Source organism: Buteo buteo, chromosome 12 (assembly GCF_964188355.1).
Source record: "Buteo buteo chromosome 12, bButBut1.hap1.1, whole genome shotgun sequence".
In the NCBI taxonomy this organism is placed as follows: domain Eukaryota; kingdom Metazoa; phylum Chordata; class Aves; order Accipitriformes; family Accipitridae; genus Buteo; species Buteo buteo.
This window is the reverse complement of record NC_134182.1, coordinates 38,054,639-38,070,062: the sequence shown is the minus strand read 5'-3', so window position 1 is coordinate 38,070,062 and position 15,424 is coordinate 38,054,639. Positions and strand designations below refer to the sequence as shown.

The 15,424-nt window shown below is 39.0% G+C and overlaps 1 protein-coding gene across 7 annotated transcripts in view; it reads right to left on the bottom strand.

The window, feature by feature from the left end:
- The window catches only part of NSD3 (nuclear receptor binding SET domain protein 3), a 51,713-nt gene that overhangs the window by 6,394 nt on the left and 29,895 nt on the right, over positions 1-15,424 (bottom strand). For 3 of the 7 annotated variants that reach the window (XM_075043453.1, XM_075043452.1, XM_075043454.1), the window contains 10 exons: positions 15,264-15,390; positions 14,643-14,840; positions 13,871-14,041; positions 9,480-9,629; positions 6,957-7,113; positions 6,192-6,394; positions 5,629-5,741; positions 4,549-4,818; positions 902-1,018; positions 401-542 (listed from right to left, as the gene is read on the bottom strand). In XM_075043453.1, the coding sequence (XP_074899554.1) occupies positions 401-542; positions 902-1,018; positions 4,549-4,818; positions 5,629-5,741; positions 6,192-6,394; positions 6,957-7,113; positions 9,480-9,629; positions 13,871-14,041; positions 14,643-14,840; positions 15,264-15,390 (1,648 nt within the window). Of the gene's footprint in view, positions 1-400; positions 543-901; positions 1,019-1,560; positions 3,229-4,548; positions 4,819-5,628; positions 5,742-6,191; positions 6,395-6,956; positions 7,114-9,479; positions 9,630-10,976; positions 11,108-13,870; positions 14,042-14,642; positions 14,841-15,263; positions 15,391-15,424 lie in introns of those variants that run through there. The other 4 variants (XR_012652542.1, XM_075043455.1, XR_012652543.1 and 1 more) reach the window with 4 other exon arrangements.

Below are 15,424 nucleotides of genomic sequence, written 5' to 3'. Positions count from 1 at the left end.
CTGTCTAGATCAGACATCAGTAGCAGCTATACTATCATACAGACCCAGTTAAAATGACAGATCAGGTAAAACACTTAACATGGAAAGAAAATACCACACCAGACCAATATTGGTGAAAGCATCAAAGCTATAGTAAGCATTTACATGACACAGAGTTAACACTGTACTTAGTAGCAAACCTGTAGTTAGCTTTAACAGTAGCTTTCAGCTTCAAACTATTTCTAACTATAAGATCCCTGTTAAAACTGCAACTCAAATATCTGTCTCCAATGAATGACAAAGTTCCTATAAATGTCACTGGTACTGAGTAACTTCAGGGAAAAAAACCCAACATGGCCAAGTTAGGAACTTAGCCATTTCAAGACAAAAGTATACATGCAAAATAGTGCCATCTTTTTACCTGCAGGAATATCACAAAGAGCAAATAGTCCAACTCTAATGTCACCATTCACTGTCCATTTCTGTGTTTCACAGTTTGGATTACAACTATGGTTCATAAAACGAGAATAATTCCCCTTTGGGCCAGCATCTATTATCCGGTCCTTCAAATAAAAAGACAAAGACGTATTTAGTACTTACAAAGAAAAAAAAGGTTGCCTGCTGACAAGTGACCACTAATGGCTAAGGCAGCAAAAATATGCCTATTTTAAATTAGTTAAAAGTGGTAAGTTTTCCCTGCAGTTAGTTTTATGAAAAAGTGTCTGACTATTTCTTCTTACAGAATTGAAATAGGCACAGAGTGCACAACCTCTGTTTCATCTCTTCACCCATTCCACTTGGAAGAGAAACACAGATGTTATCCTCCTACCAACACTCCAGTGGGTGGAATGATGCTTCTGCCAGCAGTTTGCCCCTAGTTTCAACCACAAACAGTTTATATTGGACAAGACATAATATTTACCTTTGTTACAGTTAACATATAAAAATTGGTTACACTGTTTTCATGTGCACGTTTGATCCGCAATCTGCACTCTTCTTCGTCAATTAACTCGCCAACATATTCATTCACAAATTCACCCTGAAAAAGGAAAACAAAGAAATCCATGCTTACCACTTCTTATGATGCTAAAGGGAAGCAGCACAGAAAAAAGCATTTCCTATAAAAATATACTCGATCATCACAAAAAGCATTAAACTTTACCCATCTAGTAGGCAAGACATGAATATGTGCACCAGGTATTTGTTGTCTAAACAATAAGCCCACTCAAAATAAAAAGGCAGCAGAGCCAAGCACTGTTTCTGTATTCACTACACAAGCCATGTTTGTCAGTTCTCTAGAATCCTTTAAAGTTTCATGCTTTCTTTTAAAAAAGACAGAGACAATATTCATAGACTTCTAAGGAAACGTGAACTATTACAATGGCAAGTATTTTCACTACATACTTCACTTTTATTAGGACTTTTAACAGTCAATAAACTCAGAACATTTGCAGTAACAAAGTTTTAATGAAACACAGATTATACAAAAATTGTAAACTTAAAAAACCTAATTGCAAAAAAAAAAAAAAAAAAAAGTTTAAAAGTAGCCCTCCAGGCCAACAGCGTGTTCCCAACTTTTACCTGATGGAATTCAGAAGAGCTGGGATGTGATTGATACCTTGATACAAGGGAGTCAATACTCAGCACTCTGAGCACCACTTTATCAAGACAGCCAGATGCTGATGGTTTAAAACACTGTTAAAAATGTTATTTGAAATACTCAAACTCAAGTGTCCAACAAGCACCTGATATTTCAAGAAAAACTCTTGTAATGTACAGTACCAACACATTAACAAGTGTTACCCTGTCAGCCATGCTTGGGGCAGATGCCTGGGCAAGCGACTTCTGAGGCGCCCTGAAGGTTGCGATGGGGCTCCAGGCAGTAATGCCTGTCCCTGTGTGCCCTTGCCCGTGGCTGTCACAACCCAAACATGAATGAAGAAAGTGGTAAATGAAAGGGATAAGGGTGGAAATCAGGCAACTTGCATCACGTTTCCGAGAGGTAAGTCGCTTAAATGACTTGGAAGCCTGGCACTCGTTAAAACTGATTTACAGTTTGGAATAGTCTAAGTCTTATCTGACACACATTCAACTTGATAAAAATCACTTAGATGCTTCTGAAAATTTTAGGCCAAATCCAAGGGTCAAAACGAAAGTCCCTTCACTGCCAAGTTGCTTTCGGTTCAGCCTGTGTGTTTGGGAACACCTGGACAATTCAACAGAACCACCAACAGTTTTCAGTAAAGCTCTTACAGGACACAAATGCATTTATAAAGTTTGCATATTAAATTCACAGGAACTCTACTATAAAGAAACCCCAAACCTGCTATAAAAATTCACCAGGTACTTGGGACAGGAATAATTGTAGTGTATTGAAAGGCTTTTAAACACAGCTCTTCTACCCACTATTCCTCCAGCTACTTGTTGTCAAATCAGTCAGGTGTGCATAGGTTGAAAGAAGTCCCAAACGCAGTCAGAAGTTTCCACCTATAACTGATGGAGTGGTTAAGGGCATCCCCACTGAAACTGGTCTGTTAAAACACCTTCAGTATCACCCTACTTACATGCATGCTTGTCACATACCACTACATAGTATTTCTCTATCTCCGTTTTCTAGAGACTGTAAACTACGTTTTAAAAAGCCAGGGAGGTAGTTGTCTAGTAAAAAGAGACAAAAGCAAAGAATTTACAGTTGAAATTACTATACATAAGCCCAAATCTTTCATCTTGCCATTGCAGGACCTCTTCAGTGGATTATCCTACACACTACCTGTGCATACAGTTAAATACCATGTTGCTTAATGGTAAAGGAATCAGTTGAGGATCTCTTTGCTTCTTCTATACTTTCTGATTACACTGGAAGCTAAGCACAGCATCCCACAGTGATGATCCAAACCAAAATGCCGCAGCAGAATTTCCAATCTGGAGAGCCGCCACTTTCTCTCTACAGAGCAGACCAGTGTAATCCTCACATCAAGTCTGAGCCCACCAAAACTATGGCCTGTTTCCTCATCATGAGGAGCTCCAGCATATTGTTGCTGTTAGGACGACTGCAAATTCAAGCTGAAGAAAATATGAAGGCAACCAAGAGCAAAATTGTTCTCTAGAGCAGAGTCTTGAGGATGTGGGTTACATGACAAAAACAACTTGTCCTGAAGTCTTAAAGTGTCCAATTCCGTCCGTGGGCATAACTGCATCTTTGACTCTTCAGGTACGCTCAGCCACCTCCTTGTTCAGAAACAACGAAGCCTGCATGAGTAAGAGCAAAACACACATCCGTCCATCAGATCCATTCCTCTGCCTGGCAAGTTAAAGCAGTGGTGAAATCCAGGCCAATCATCCTCACACTTGCCTCGAAGTACAGCGAGACTGCAATCCAGCTAGATGAGGATTCTCACACTTAGATATGCAAGTGTAATGTTTGCTTTTCCGTATCAACTGTTGCGTACCCCACCTGAATCCCCAACTGGTATCCCCAGCAATACAGTGTGCAGCAATACAGTGTAAAGGCAAACCGAAGCAATCCACATCCAATGGCTTTCTGACAGTCAGGGAAGAATATTCCCACTCCCCCTCCTCACTGATCATACCCACTGATCCTCTTAAAGACGCCAGCCATTCCAGTATTTAAGCCAAAGTCTGTAATGTTTCCTGAGGCTCATCAGTCCTTGCTGCTTTTTGTTATAATAGCAGCATCATTTGCGTCAACAGAAATCTCTGTATCTTCATTATTCTTCTCTGCATTCTTGAACTTCTAAGAACCTTTAAAGTTTTTTGTCCAATGCAGTCTGATCACCTCAAGCCTTTCATTAATAATCCCCTGCGAGTTCTTCTGAAACAAATCCAGGCTGAAGACTTGAATGCCAGGAGGGTGAGAAAGCTGACTCGTTACCAGACGTCTGTAAGAGTAATACCGCAAACTCCCCCACTCCAAGCAACCCACTAATGGAAGAATGCCGTCAGCATGTTGCTGTGTAACAGCATAAAAAGAAAAGGCAAAAGGAAAGACTTAAGAATAACCCCCTGAAAAGGCGCTCAGAATTCAAGCCGACTCCACCCACCCTTTGAGCTTCTCTCATTTTGTGATTGTCATTTGCTGGCTTATGATAAGGATGAGGGGAAGAAAAGGAAAAAAAAAAAGAGAAAAACACAGGTGACTTATTTTGCCAGCCCTCTAAGATTTCATCATCTTCAATGGCCTTATTTACAAAAAGAAACCATCATTCAGACTACTTTTTCCCAAGACCGCTCTCTCCCTTTTTGCCCAGTAGACAGTGAGAAAACACATGCATGCTCTTTCCCTCCACCAACAGAATTCACAAATTCACAGTCACCTGGAACTAGCTTTTCTTCCATAAGTATCCAGGTTAAGACACTTCTGTCAAAACAGCTAAGCAGATTTCACCATTACTGCTTCACCTACAGAAGTTTCAGGTCTTTTTAACACAAAGCATTTACTTGCAAGTGCTGAAATTTTTTTATGCATTCACTTAAGGTACACAGAGTTGCAGTGTTTTCACATAAAACCACACCGATGGCTATCACAACCTTTGTCTTTTGTAATTCTACCTTTTTAATGCTCCTTTTTGTCCTGAGACCCCATCCACGTCGATCAGTTTTTATGATTTCAGCATCAGGGTAGAGTCTTTTGGTGAAACACTGGTTCTGACACCGCTCTCCTGCTGGGCACACCTGGGGATGGCACTCATACTGCAGCATCCTGTTCAGACACTCTGACTCCAGGCCACAGGGGTTCTCGTCCGATGGCTTGCAGTTACAGCGAGGGATTTCTGACAGATCAGCTACCTGAATCTGAACCTTCCCTATTACCTTGTTGGACTGCAGAACAAAGGAAAAAAAAGAATAAATGATGAAGACAATACACAAAGGACACAGACTTAATAGCTTTATTGGAGGTATATTATCAACTGACACGAGAAGGCAAGAAAATAATGATTATGTCATTATTTTTCCTCTAGACCCTTTTGAAGGATAGTGTGTCACAACAAGTATACTTCCTGCAATTCAGCAGCAGACACGTGCATGCACTTTTACAGATGGTAGTTGCCACTCAACTGCTAATTGAGGACATACACTGTTCAGAGAAGCCAATAGTAAGCAATTTAAGCGAAGGACATTAAAACTCGTGACGCTAGACAGTACAGCATGAATCTCTCCCCAGTAAAATTACTGGTTCAGGAACTCAAAGCACACAAAGTTTATCAAGTACATCACTGGGATTTCTTCCAAATAAAACTAAAAACATTAAAAGGAACAAAACCAAGTCCAAGTGTCCAAAATTGCTGGCAAGAGGTAGACTCTGCAGTCTGCAATAGGATGAGCAGCCGGTACTCCTACTAATATTGAGGTCAGTGTTAACAAAGTTTAGTAAGTTGCAACACACATGAGACAAGCTTGCAACCAGCAAAATTCTACTTTAGGTAAAACTGTTCTTCAACCAACTCCTTCACAAATACTCTGCTAAAAGAATGTTTTATGGTACTATAAGACAGAACAAGAGATTCTTGAAAAGAACACCAGAATGACTTATTTGAATTTCCTTAAGCTTTAATTGTTACAAATATTGGTTTAAATACATAGCTAGCTTATGCATAGAATAAAAAGAGGAAAAGAAAGAAGCCAACTCACTTTAATGTGTTTGTAAGGTGGAGGTTTCCTTGAATTCCTTTCAATTTCTAATGCCTCTTTGCTTTCTCTTTGTGCTTTCAGCTCCTGGAAGCGCTTTGCCGCTTCTTCAAGTGCTGTGCAAGGGAGTTCAAAATAGAAAGCAATTAGCACCAGCTGCTGTTAATCATACATGTATTTAATTTTTTTTTTAAAGCTAGGAATAGAACTCTATAAACAAAAACACAAGCTAGAAATGAGTTATTGCAGTATAACATGAATCTATCATCAGGTACTTTTCAGTAGGTACTGAGATACTGAACAATGATCCCATGCAGCAGAGCCCAAGCTCCATCTTAACATGTCCCAGTTTGTGGAAGAATTGAACTTGCCCACAACAATACACAATGAGTAGGCACTTAAAGAAACACATTTTTATCTGCAGTCAAGGGATCTACATAATGTTTGCATTTTACGTGAACACAGAACACTAGTCACATAATATTCCCATGCAGGTTAAGTGGTGATGGAGACACAAACACGTGGAATTTTTGTCATAAACCACTATAAACTTTGTTTGATTTTACCTTTCTTGAAGGTCTTGTTAATACTAGTTTGCCCCTCTGCAAAGCTTTTATCTCCTTCAACATAAGGGAAAACTCTGCCCTGGTGTACCCAATAGTAGTCATGTGAACCAAAGAAAAATACTGGGAAGTCCCCGATATCATGTTTGAGGCCCTGTATGTTGAGAGGCACAGACCTGGGATTGCAGATCTCTGCTGGCCACCACCTGAGAAGCAGAAAAAAAAAAAAGAATGTAAGTTCCCTGAACCATAGCCTTAGCTCCTGAGTTTACCTAACTGGATTGAGAAATAAAAGCCAGTTTCCTTCCTTAAAGAAATAACTCCTTCCTTATGCAATCAAGGCTCCGTCTGGCAATGCTTGGGAAGCACCATGCAAAACACAAGAAAAGTTCTTAATCCAAATTTTGGAAAAGCCTTTTAAGAACATATGTGGCATGAGAGTGGATTTCTAAGATCACCTATAAATGCTTGTATTCCTGCAGGCGACTAACAGCAAACACAAGCTAGGACATTTTGGTTCTATAGGACAGCCCCTGGTTTTCCATATCACTATTATGCTCTACAGAGCAAATGTAAGCACAATGAAGTATCCATCATTGCCTGGAAAAAGCAGGAGAATTTAATTTCAGGGGTGACATTGATGTCTGACACAAAGTAGATGTTTAGTTCTTGTTTACGAAGACTGAGCTGCTTTAAGTTATCTTCCTGTAATTCTAATAGTACGTTAAAAACATCCAAAGCATTAAAAAACAAAAATAGCAAACTTGCCTGTAATTTCCAAGCTTGACCCAAACGATCTGCTTGTAACGTAGCTTCTTGCCAGCTTTACAGTCATTGCAATTCCAGCATCCTTCAGGCATTTCTATGTTGAGACACTCAGGGTGAAAGGAAGCTGGGCAGGATTCACAGCACAACAGTTTTCCACCTTTAAACAAAGAAACCCTGCTTGGTTTATAGAAGTAAGGATTTGCTTCCCCCTGTGCATAGCAATTGACATTCATTTTAAATCATCCATTCTACATTCTCGTTTGCCCCACAGAAAAAAATGGCAAAAGAAAGGGATCAAGTCAAACTTAACAATGTTGGTTAAAAAAGACTGCGCAGTGCAATCATCTGAAGTGCAAGCTGTGACTCTTAACTGCATCAAAGATAACACAAAAAAGCAGCTGAGTATTTTGTAAACACGAGGTAAGCTGGCAGGAGAAGCAACATTTTCAAAGGAAGCACAGCATCTGAAAGCAGCACCGCTAGCTTTTATTTCTTTAGTGATGGCCCAAACTTTGGTTTATTTCTTTGGTGACAGCCAAAACAATGACAAATAACCAAATTTTTAAGAAACACTTTTTCAATCAACATTGTTATGACTGAATCCCCCAGCAATCAGTTAGTGTGCATTAAAAAACCCTGCAGCCTATAGGTTGATCAATGCTTTTCTGTGCCAAGGACATTATAAAATAATTGTAATAAGTTTGTTTATTCCACAAAAAGAAAAGTTTACCAGTATGAGCACAGTATATAATGCAGAATGAGACACCACACAAGTTGTCCCCATCCCAAGTTCCTTTTGAGCACAAAGGAAATCTTAGCATAGTGGTTAACATTAATTTCTGAAGTCTACACTTATTTGGACAAAAGTTGTTTTGGCTGGCTTGTATTTTGGCAGATGTATTAAATGTGGAGAGCCACAGCACATCTCTAAGCCACCCTCAGCAAACAAAGCAGCTCATACAATAAGACTTGATACATTACACATATTGTAATATTTTATATATGTAAGTATATAAAATATATATATATGCATTTTTATAGGTGTATAAATTTTTTTAAAAATTAACATGTTTTCGTGTCCCAGACGGAAAATCTGGGATAGACTTGACAGTATTTAAAGCAATTTTCAATCACAATATAAAAAGAACTATGAATAGTAACTTTCAAACATTTATCAGAAAATCTTGTCCACCTATAGACTTTCAAAAATATCATTGCATTAATTGATTGTTGCATGTCACAATAAGCATTCCTTAAACAAATCAGTTGCATGACCAATACTGTATTTCCTCTGCTAAAAACAGTAAAATCCAGCCATGTGGATTTTCCAGAGCTCCCCAAACCCATAACAGAATTTTAACTTTTAAAGTATTTTTTTGCAAATGTTATTTCAGAGGAAATACAGACCCAGTGTAAATTACTGAAACATTATCCAACATGGTAAAATGCCAAGAGATGCAAAAATCAAACAAAATCAAACACAAAACTTTCAGTGCTAAGCAAGAAAAAAACCCAACACTTTGCTCTCAGGATGCATTAGTAAGATATTGCTCAAGCTAAGCAGAGGGCTCAAAATAATTTTTGTTTTCAGGAATTACAGGAACTACTGAAAGCCATCAATCTAGCAACGTTCAAAGTAACCTAACTTTAGAATGGTTAATTGGGCACCGTTTCTGAACACTCTCGGGAAATCAAATTTCTGTGGGGAATAAAATATTACATCTGAGTATTTTATACAGACAACAGTTATCTCCCCATAAGGTTTTCTGAGATGCTACACCACCACCCGCACCAGAATGAAGTGATCCCTCTCTCCTGGAGCTGCAGGGTTTTCTGCACAGGACAGAAAGCCTGTCCGCCCACGATCTAGCATCTCCTGCCGCTCCTACGTGCGGCACTGCTTCAGAAAGCGAGTACCCGTCCCACGAGGAGGGGAAGGAGCACTGGCTGTCCCAGGCTAGCAGAGGCGGAACGCGAGGCCCAAGGACTAATGGACGCATATGCAGGCAAAACCTCACTGCCTTCCCCCTTCGGACATCCTCTGGATGGAGACAGTACCCACCCTCGTTCAACCTGAAAAATCCTTTTGTCTCTCAGGCTCTGCAGAAGCTACCTAGAAGATCTGAAACAGAACATCCCCCCTCCTCTTCCATACATAAAATCAATTTAAGAAGCTGTTTTACATCATCCTGGTAAGTATTAAACTGCAACAATATCAAGCTCTATTTGCCTCCCCTACACATTACTGTGTAAATAGCTGCCCTGAGGCTGGAATAGCCTAGGCCAGATACAAAATGATTTAACCTCTTTCAAGGAGAATTTAGTGACAGCAATTATTTTAAGCCCTTTTGTAATAAAAAAATTGCCACAACATGAACACACGCTCACAATAATCAATGAGTGAAGTTTACTGAAAAGCAGTAAGTGGTGCTTGACAAGCAGACATTTCTCGTTTGGTTTAAAGAGAGAGAAATAATAGAAAAAGCGAAAGTAAATTAAAGAGAAAGAAACTATTTTGGTTACCTTTCTCACATTTCTTTTTGGAAGCTGACGAAGGAGGAGGAATCATAGGTAATTTCATCAACTCAGCACGATTTGATTCATTCAGTAGGTAGTGGGACTTATAGGCATATGAACTGAACAGGGGGTCTGAATGATCCTGCACTACCAACCCTATACGAAACAAACAGAAAGAGATGAGTTGCAATGAAACTACCCATGATTCCATAAAGGAGAAAATAAAATAAATCAAATGAACACCTCTAATGCATATATGTGTGAATGAAAAAAAAGATAAAATGAAGAAAAAGAAAAGTCTGACAGAAAGTTTCTTCACTAAGAAAGAGGTTATGTGTTGGAGAGACTAAATTAAACTTAACTGGAAAAGCTTATGATGAATAAGCTGCTTCTAAGTGGATTTTCAATTGTGCTTTTACCCTTAATTTATGCATTTATAGAAAAGCACAAGAAAAGCAACAAATTTTAAATCTGTGTTACCCACCCTCCCTCCCAAATGAAAAAAGCAAGCTAATTTGAAGAGCTGGGGGATGATGGTCACTGCATCAAAGGTCATGCTGTTAGTTGGGGCTACAAATTGAAAAAGTGGATGTTGTATAGAAGAACTCACCACCCCACTTATTACAAATCTATCTCTAAGATCTTATCTATGAAAGCGTTTTGCCTTTACAGTTGTGTTGGAAAAAAATAACAAGGGGGGTCAGTGATTCTGCAAGGCACCAGAGGGGAAAGAACGGATGAAAGTTCTGCCCTATGCCGTTTGTTTTTAAGTAAAGCTCCACCAACCCTGCCCTCCCACAGCTACTTTGAGCAGTCAAGCACTCTGTTCTCCTATACACCTTTATTTCAAAGGATGTGTTTGCATTTCTCTGTCTTTCTCTACCAAGAAGAGTTTTTCCTCATTGCTCCAAAGAGCTAGGCAGCCCAGGTGACTGCCCCATAGCTACAGATCAGAAGCACTTGGCCAGTAATTCATGGGAAGAGCAGAGCAACTGAGACCCAAAGAAGCAGGAAAGATGAGCTACCAAGAAAGCCACCAATTCTTCCCCTTGTGGGACACACGCAGAGCTGAGTGCTGTAGAGAAGCTTTCAAAATGGGGTGCCTAAAAAACTGCTGTAAGGAGAATAGCGTCAGCCTACCTGGAAAGCATGTCCTCAGGAGGATTGATAAAACAAGTATGACCTACACATGCAATTAGGTGAACTATAATGTGCTTAATGAAGGATATTTCAGGAAGGTGAATAAGAAGTCTTAAAATATACCATATCTGAAGTACCTCTTGATAAGCAAGTTTGTGTATTTTATAGATTGTCTCATATCTACATTTTCTCACTTCAGTAATGCTTTGCATCCAAATACAAAGTTCCTCCTTCTGACACCAACTAAAACTAATTAAATAACCGTTCTCACATACAAATGCCCAGGTATTTCTAAAGCATTCAGTTCCCCATTTCTTTCTGAGCAGGTACTCTCAGTGCTCCTGCCACAGATGCTGTCCTCACCTTATGTCCCTCATGCTGACCACATATGACTAGACAGGACTCAATTCAACCCATCCGGGGGAGTTTGCTAAATGTAAACCTCGCACAATCTTTCTTCGGTGAAGCACACTGGCTCCTGATTCCAGCTATGCCTAGTAGAAACAAACCCCACAAAAATTTTCTAGAAGAACAAGTACATAGTTGCTGTAAAATACAGAGGATTCAGTCAGTGGTAGCGGTTTGTAACTTTTCAAGTTCTCATTACTAAGACTTAGTGAATATACAGGACAGGAAGTTCCATCTGCTGGGGTTCAGAGGTTACTTATATTGCCAGGAGAAAACACAGACTTCTGTAGTTTCATCTCTGATGAAGCTAGGTTCAGTATAAACAGAATTACTAAAACAATGTCAAATGAAAAAAAAAGTAAAAGAAAAAAAAAATGAAAACTTTCTTCTGCACTTCATTTATTTTTTAGAAATAAATGCAGCTCTGCATCTCCAGCAAGCATAAGACTCCTTTACTGTAATTCAGTTTTGAAATTCTACTCCTAAATTCTGATTTCTGTGTCACATATATAAGGTGGATGCCAAATAGCAGGTATTCCTTTTCATAAAGCTTTTAAATAGGTTCTACTCAAGAGAAGTAGGAGGCCTCTGTTTTACACCTTTGCATCACAGAGTCAGTAGCCAAACCTTGGAGAAAAAACTCCCAAGGAGGTTCACCTTCATATGTACCTGTAACAAACTACTGCAGATTTATAATCTAAGTAGGCTCTTCCATGATATTTGGATCTTAAGTCAGCTTCAGGCATCTGTAGTAGCTGGCCACAGGTTTAATAAAGTACAACTTTGAAGAAATTTATTTAGCTGGTTTGTATCATGCAAGATATTTGGATACTACAGCTTAATAGTGTTTGAAAATTGGTAGAAAACCAAATATTTAGGATAAGCCCAATGGCAAAAGCCTGCCATTGCTTTCCATTCACATCTTAGTACAAACACAGCTTTCATAATTGAGATCAGCGACATCCGCCTCAGCGTGGTTCTCTAATAGCTAAGATCCCATGACCTACCTCATATAGGAGCAGAGCAGCAGGACAAGACATCATCCTACTGTACAGAATTCTTCACGTTAATACTTACAGGGGCAGACTAAAGCCACTGTTGGACCTTGCCGAGAGACATTTCTACTCTGACATTCAAACCACGGAAGATCCACAGAAACTCTTCTGTCATAAACCTATATCTGATCCTGGGAACAGACTGACTCCGGACAACTGAGATAAAAAACATAAAACCAAAGTGCTGAAAATATTATGGAACTGCTCTACCTCCCACAGAAATTGTTTTTAATGATTCTACTCTAGCTCTAGAAAACAAACAACTTCTATGTATTTAGGTTGGGCTTTTGGACATAGCCATTGGTTAAGTTAATAATGTTGAAGGATAGGTACTCATTTTTCTCAGAGTTCGCATCTGATGCGGAACGCCCCAAAGCATCTGCTAACAGAATGCTACATCACACATTTTCAGCTAGCTCTATTTCAAAGACATGGAAACTGGCCTGGTTTTGTTGTTCAGACTGTGCATTTGTACATGTAATAATACCATCAACCAAAATTAAAACACTAAACATATATAAGGCTACCTAAAATAAAAGAGCATAAAGACACATATAATGTCAAATTTGCATGTGTACATTTATGCAATGCTGATGTGAGTCACATCACACATATCCTGTTTTGGGGTGGCCCCAAAATGTTTAAATAAGCCCACAAAAGGAGAAACACTGAACCATGTTGTAAACATCTTTTTACACATTCAGAAGAGCTTTTTTCTAAAGAAAAAAGAGAAACTTACTGTTTCTCTCTGAGCTTCTGGATTTTTTTAATATTTTATTTTAAACTTGATCCTTTGTGATGGCTCCTAAATTACTTGGAAATGAGGAAAGAGGAACAAAGGAGAGAGGTAGAAAGGAAATTATTCTGGCACCATCTTTCCCTTTCTATTCAAAGATCTTTAATTACTACTCTGCTCTTGCAAATTCAAGGCAATCTTTCTCATACTTAACCTCCAACTGAATGAACACAAAACATGTAACTTCAGGATTCATCTCATTTGCACTTCCTTATTAGTGACTTTCAAAGCTGCTGAAAAGAATGTATCTAACAAACTTTTGAAATACTGTGTAAGATACATACTTTTACTCAAATACCTAACCCTGTCACTTTGATTAATCTGAGAGAATAATGATATTTTTGCATTATGAGACTAAAGCAACTGATGCACCAAACCTTTTCAACCTGCTATCTGGCAGAAGACTAGTGACTTAAGAGCCATAAAAGTAACAAGGGGGGGGGGGGGGGGGGGGGGGAGAAAAAAAGAGAACTTTGGCATATGGAAAATCTCAGCATGAAACTTGTTTATACACTATTACAAATGCTTTTTCTTTCAAAGTTCTCAAATGCAATGGTAGTTATAAATTAAAATGAGTTTTTCTAGTTCATGAGTAAATCCTACCTTTTAGCCTTAAAAATTTAAACAGTTTTAAGTTTGCGAGTGGTGAAAGAATCCCATTCTGCTTAATAGACAGCAAATAAAAACACAGCATCCATTCTCAGCTTGCGATGGCTGGAATTAGAGGCTTGGCATCCACTTTTTCCTACTGGCAAAACAAGTAGGCCTTCTGAGTACCTATCGCTGTTTCTGAGTATCAAATATTATGGACCAAAATAGCAAGTGGAAGTCTCATGAGAACTGCTGACCAAAAAAAAAAAAATAAAAAAAATCCACAGGCAGCATTTAAATCCCAGAGAGCCCTAAGGGAGGAGTTCTTTATGAAATACATTATTTTTATCACTAAACTGCACAAGTGACCATAGAACTATAAAACGGGAAAAAACAAGTGTGCTCACCTCTTGCACAAACGAAACAAAAGCCTACATTTACAGCTGATGAGGAGTGATTCCTTTTGGAATGGTTACTACAGATGAGAATGTGGGATGACACAAACAAGCTTCCTGCAGCAATACAGCCATCTCCTGAGTGATAGGCAATGGGACATCTGAAACATCTCACCATGCGACCTGTTTAATATAAATGCAGAAAAATGCACCATGTCACCCTGGAGTCAGGATATGGTAGAAGACACCACAGACAGATGCAAGGCTGATTTTTATTCCAATCAGAGTACTAGATTAAAACAAACATTTACATCTTTAAAAAAAAAATCCACAAAAATTAACTCTTAACTTTCAATTTAAAACTCTGTTAAGAAAAAATACATGGTTTTAATCATTCTACAGTCTACTTGTTTTGCTTAAATATTTTGGTTAAATTCTAAAAGGATTCTTTTTTCCTTGAAAAGTAATTGCTCTAAAGGCCACTACCAACTGTCTTTTAAAAAAAACCCCAAACATTCTTTGGCCTTGCACTACTAACCCTTGGCTTCCATTAAACCCAGCAACAAAAGACGACTTAAGTGTTGCGGATCCAGGTACACTTCAACAGCAGTCTCAGGCTGCTAGCTTTTTTCCCCACCCACGATAGACTTAAGTTAATGACCTCATTAAGAAGGAAACCCTTGTTCCTTGCTGCATGCTGCATTACAGAGGGTTGAGTCATATTCATTGTTATTGTGATGATGCATTTGAGTTTCCTCCTGTTCAAAGCCAGCTCTGTTCTCACCTTTGCTTGCCTTATGAATATCCTTATCCATTGAGCAGGCACTACAGCAATGCTGCGGGCAACGAAATCCTCGCGACTCGAACAGAGCAGTGGCAAACTTGCGAACACAGGCCTCGTGATAAAATTTACCACATGTGTTGACGGAACAGCGCTTCACATCTTTGCCAGGAAGTTTGCACGAAAAGCACGTATGTTCTCCTTGTAAAAGAAAGAATAAGGAAGCCCAGCTGTAACGGCCCATTCTTTGAGATAGATGTTGTTAAAAAAACATTATGAAGTGAACTGTTACACTGGCTTGAGCAACACAGGCTCCTTCCCTTCAAACAGGCAAGTGAGTTACTATAATCCACAATAACTATGTAATTGCTGTTACCATAAAAGCCCCTTGTTCTGAGTAAAATCTTAAGCCATTTATTACTTTTTTTCTTACCAGGTACTTGCTAAGTGGGAAATGAGAATCTGGCCTCAGAGGTTAAAAAAGTAATAGAATAACCCAAACCCATTCCCAAAAACTAGAAACTTACCATCTCAGTTTGCTCTGACCAGAATATGGCTCCTTAGCAAAGTGGGAAATCCCTCCCCATTTTTCAGACACAGGACCATTTTTTCAGACACACTCACCATTTTTACACTCAGTGCAGATGAACTTCTCATCGGGCATTGACTTGAGGCCGAGACACTCCATATGAAAGACGCTGCAACACTCGCCCTCGCAGGACACCAAAGACTCGCCAGAGCTCTCGCAGATCTTAAACAAGCAGACAGCTAATCAGAGAACAAAA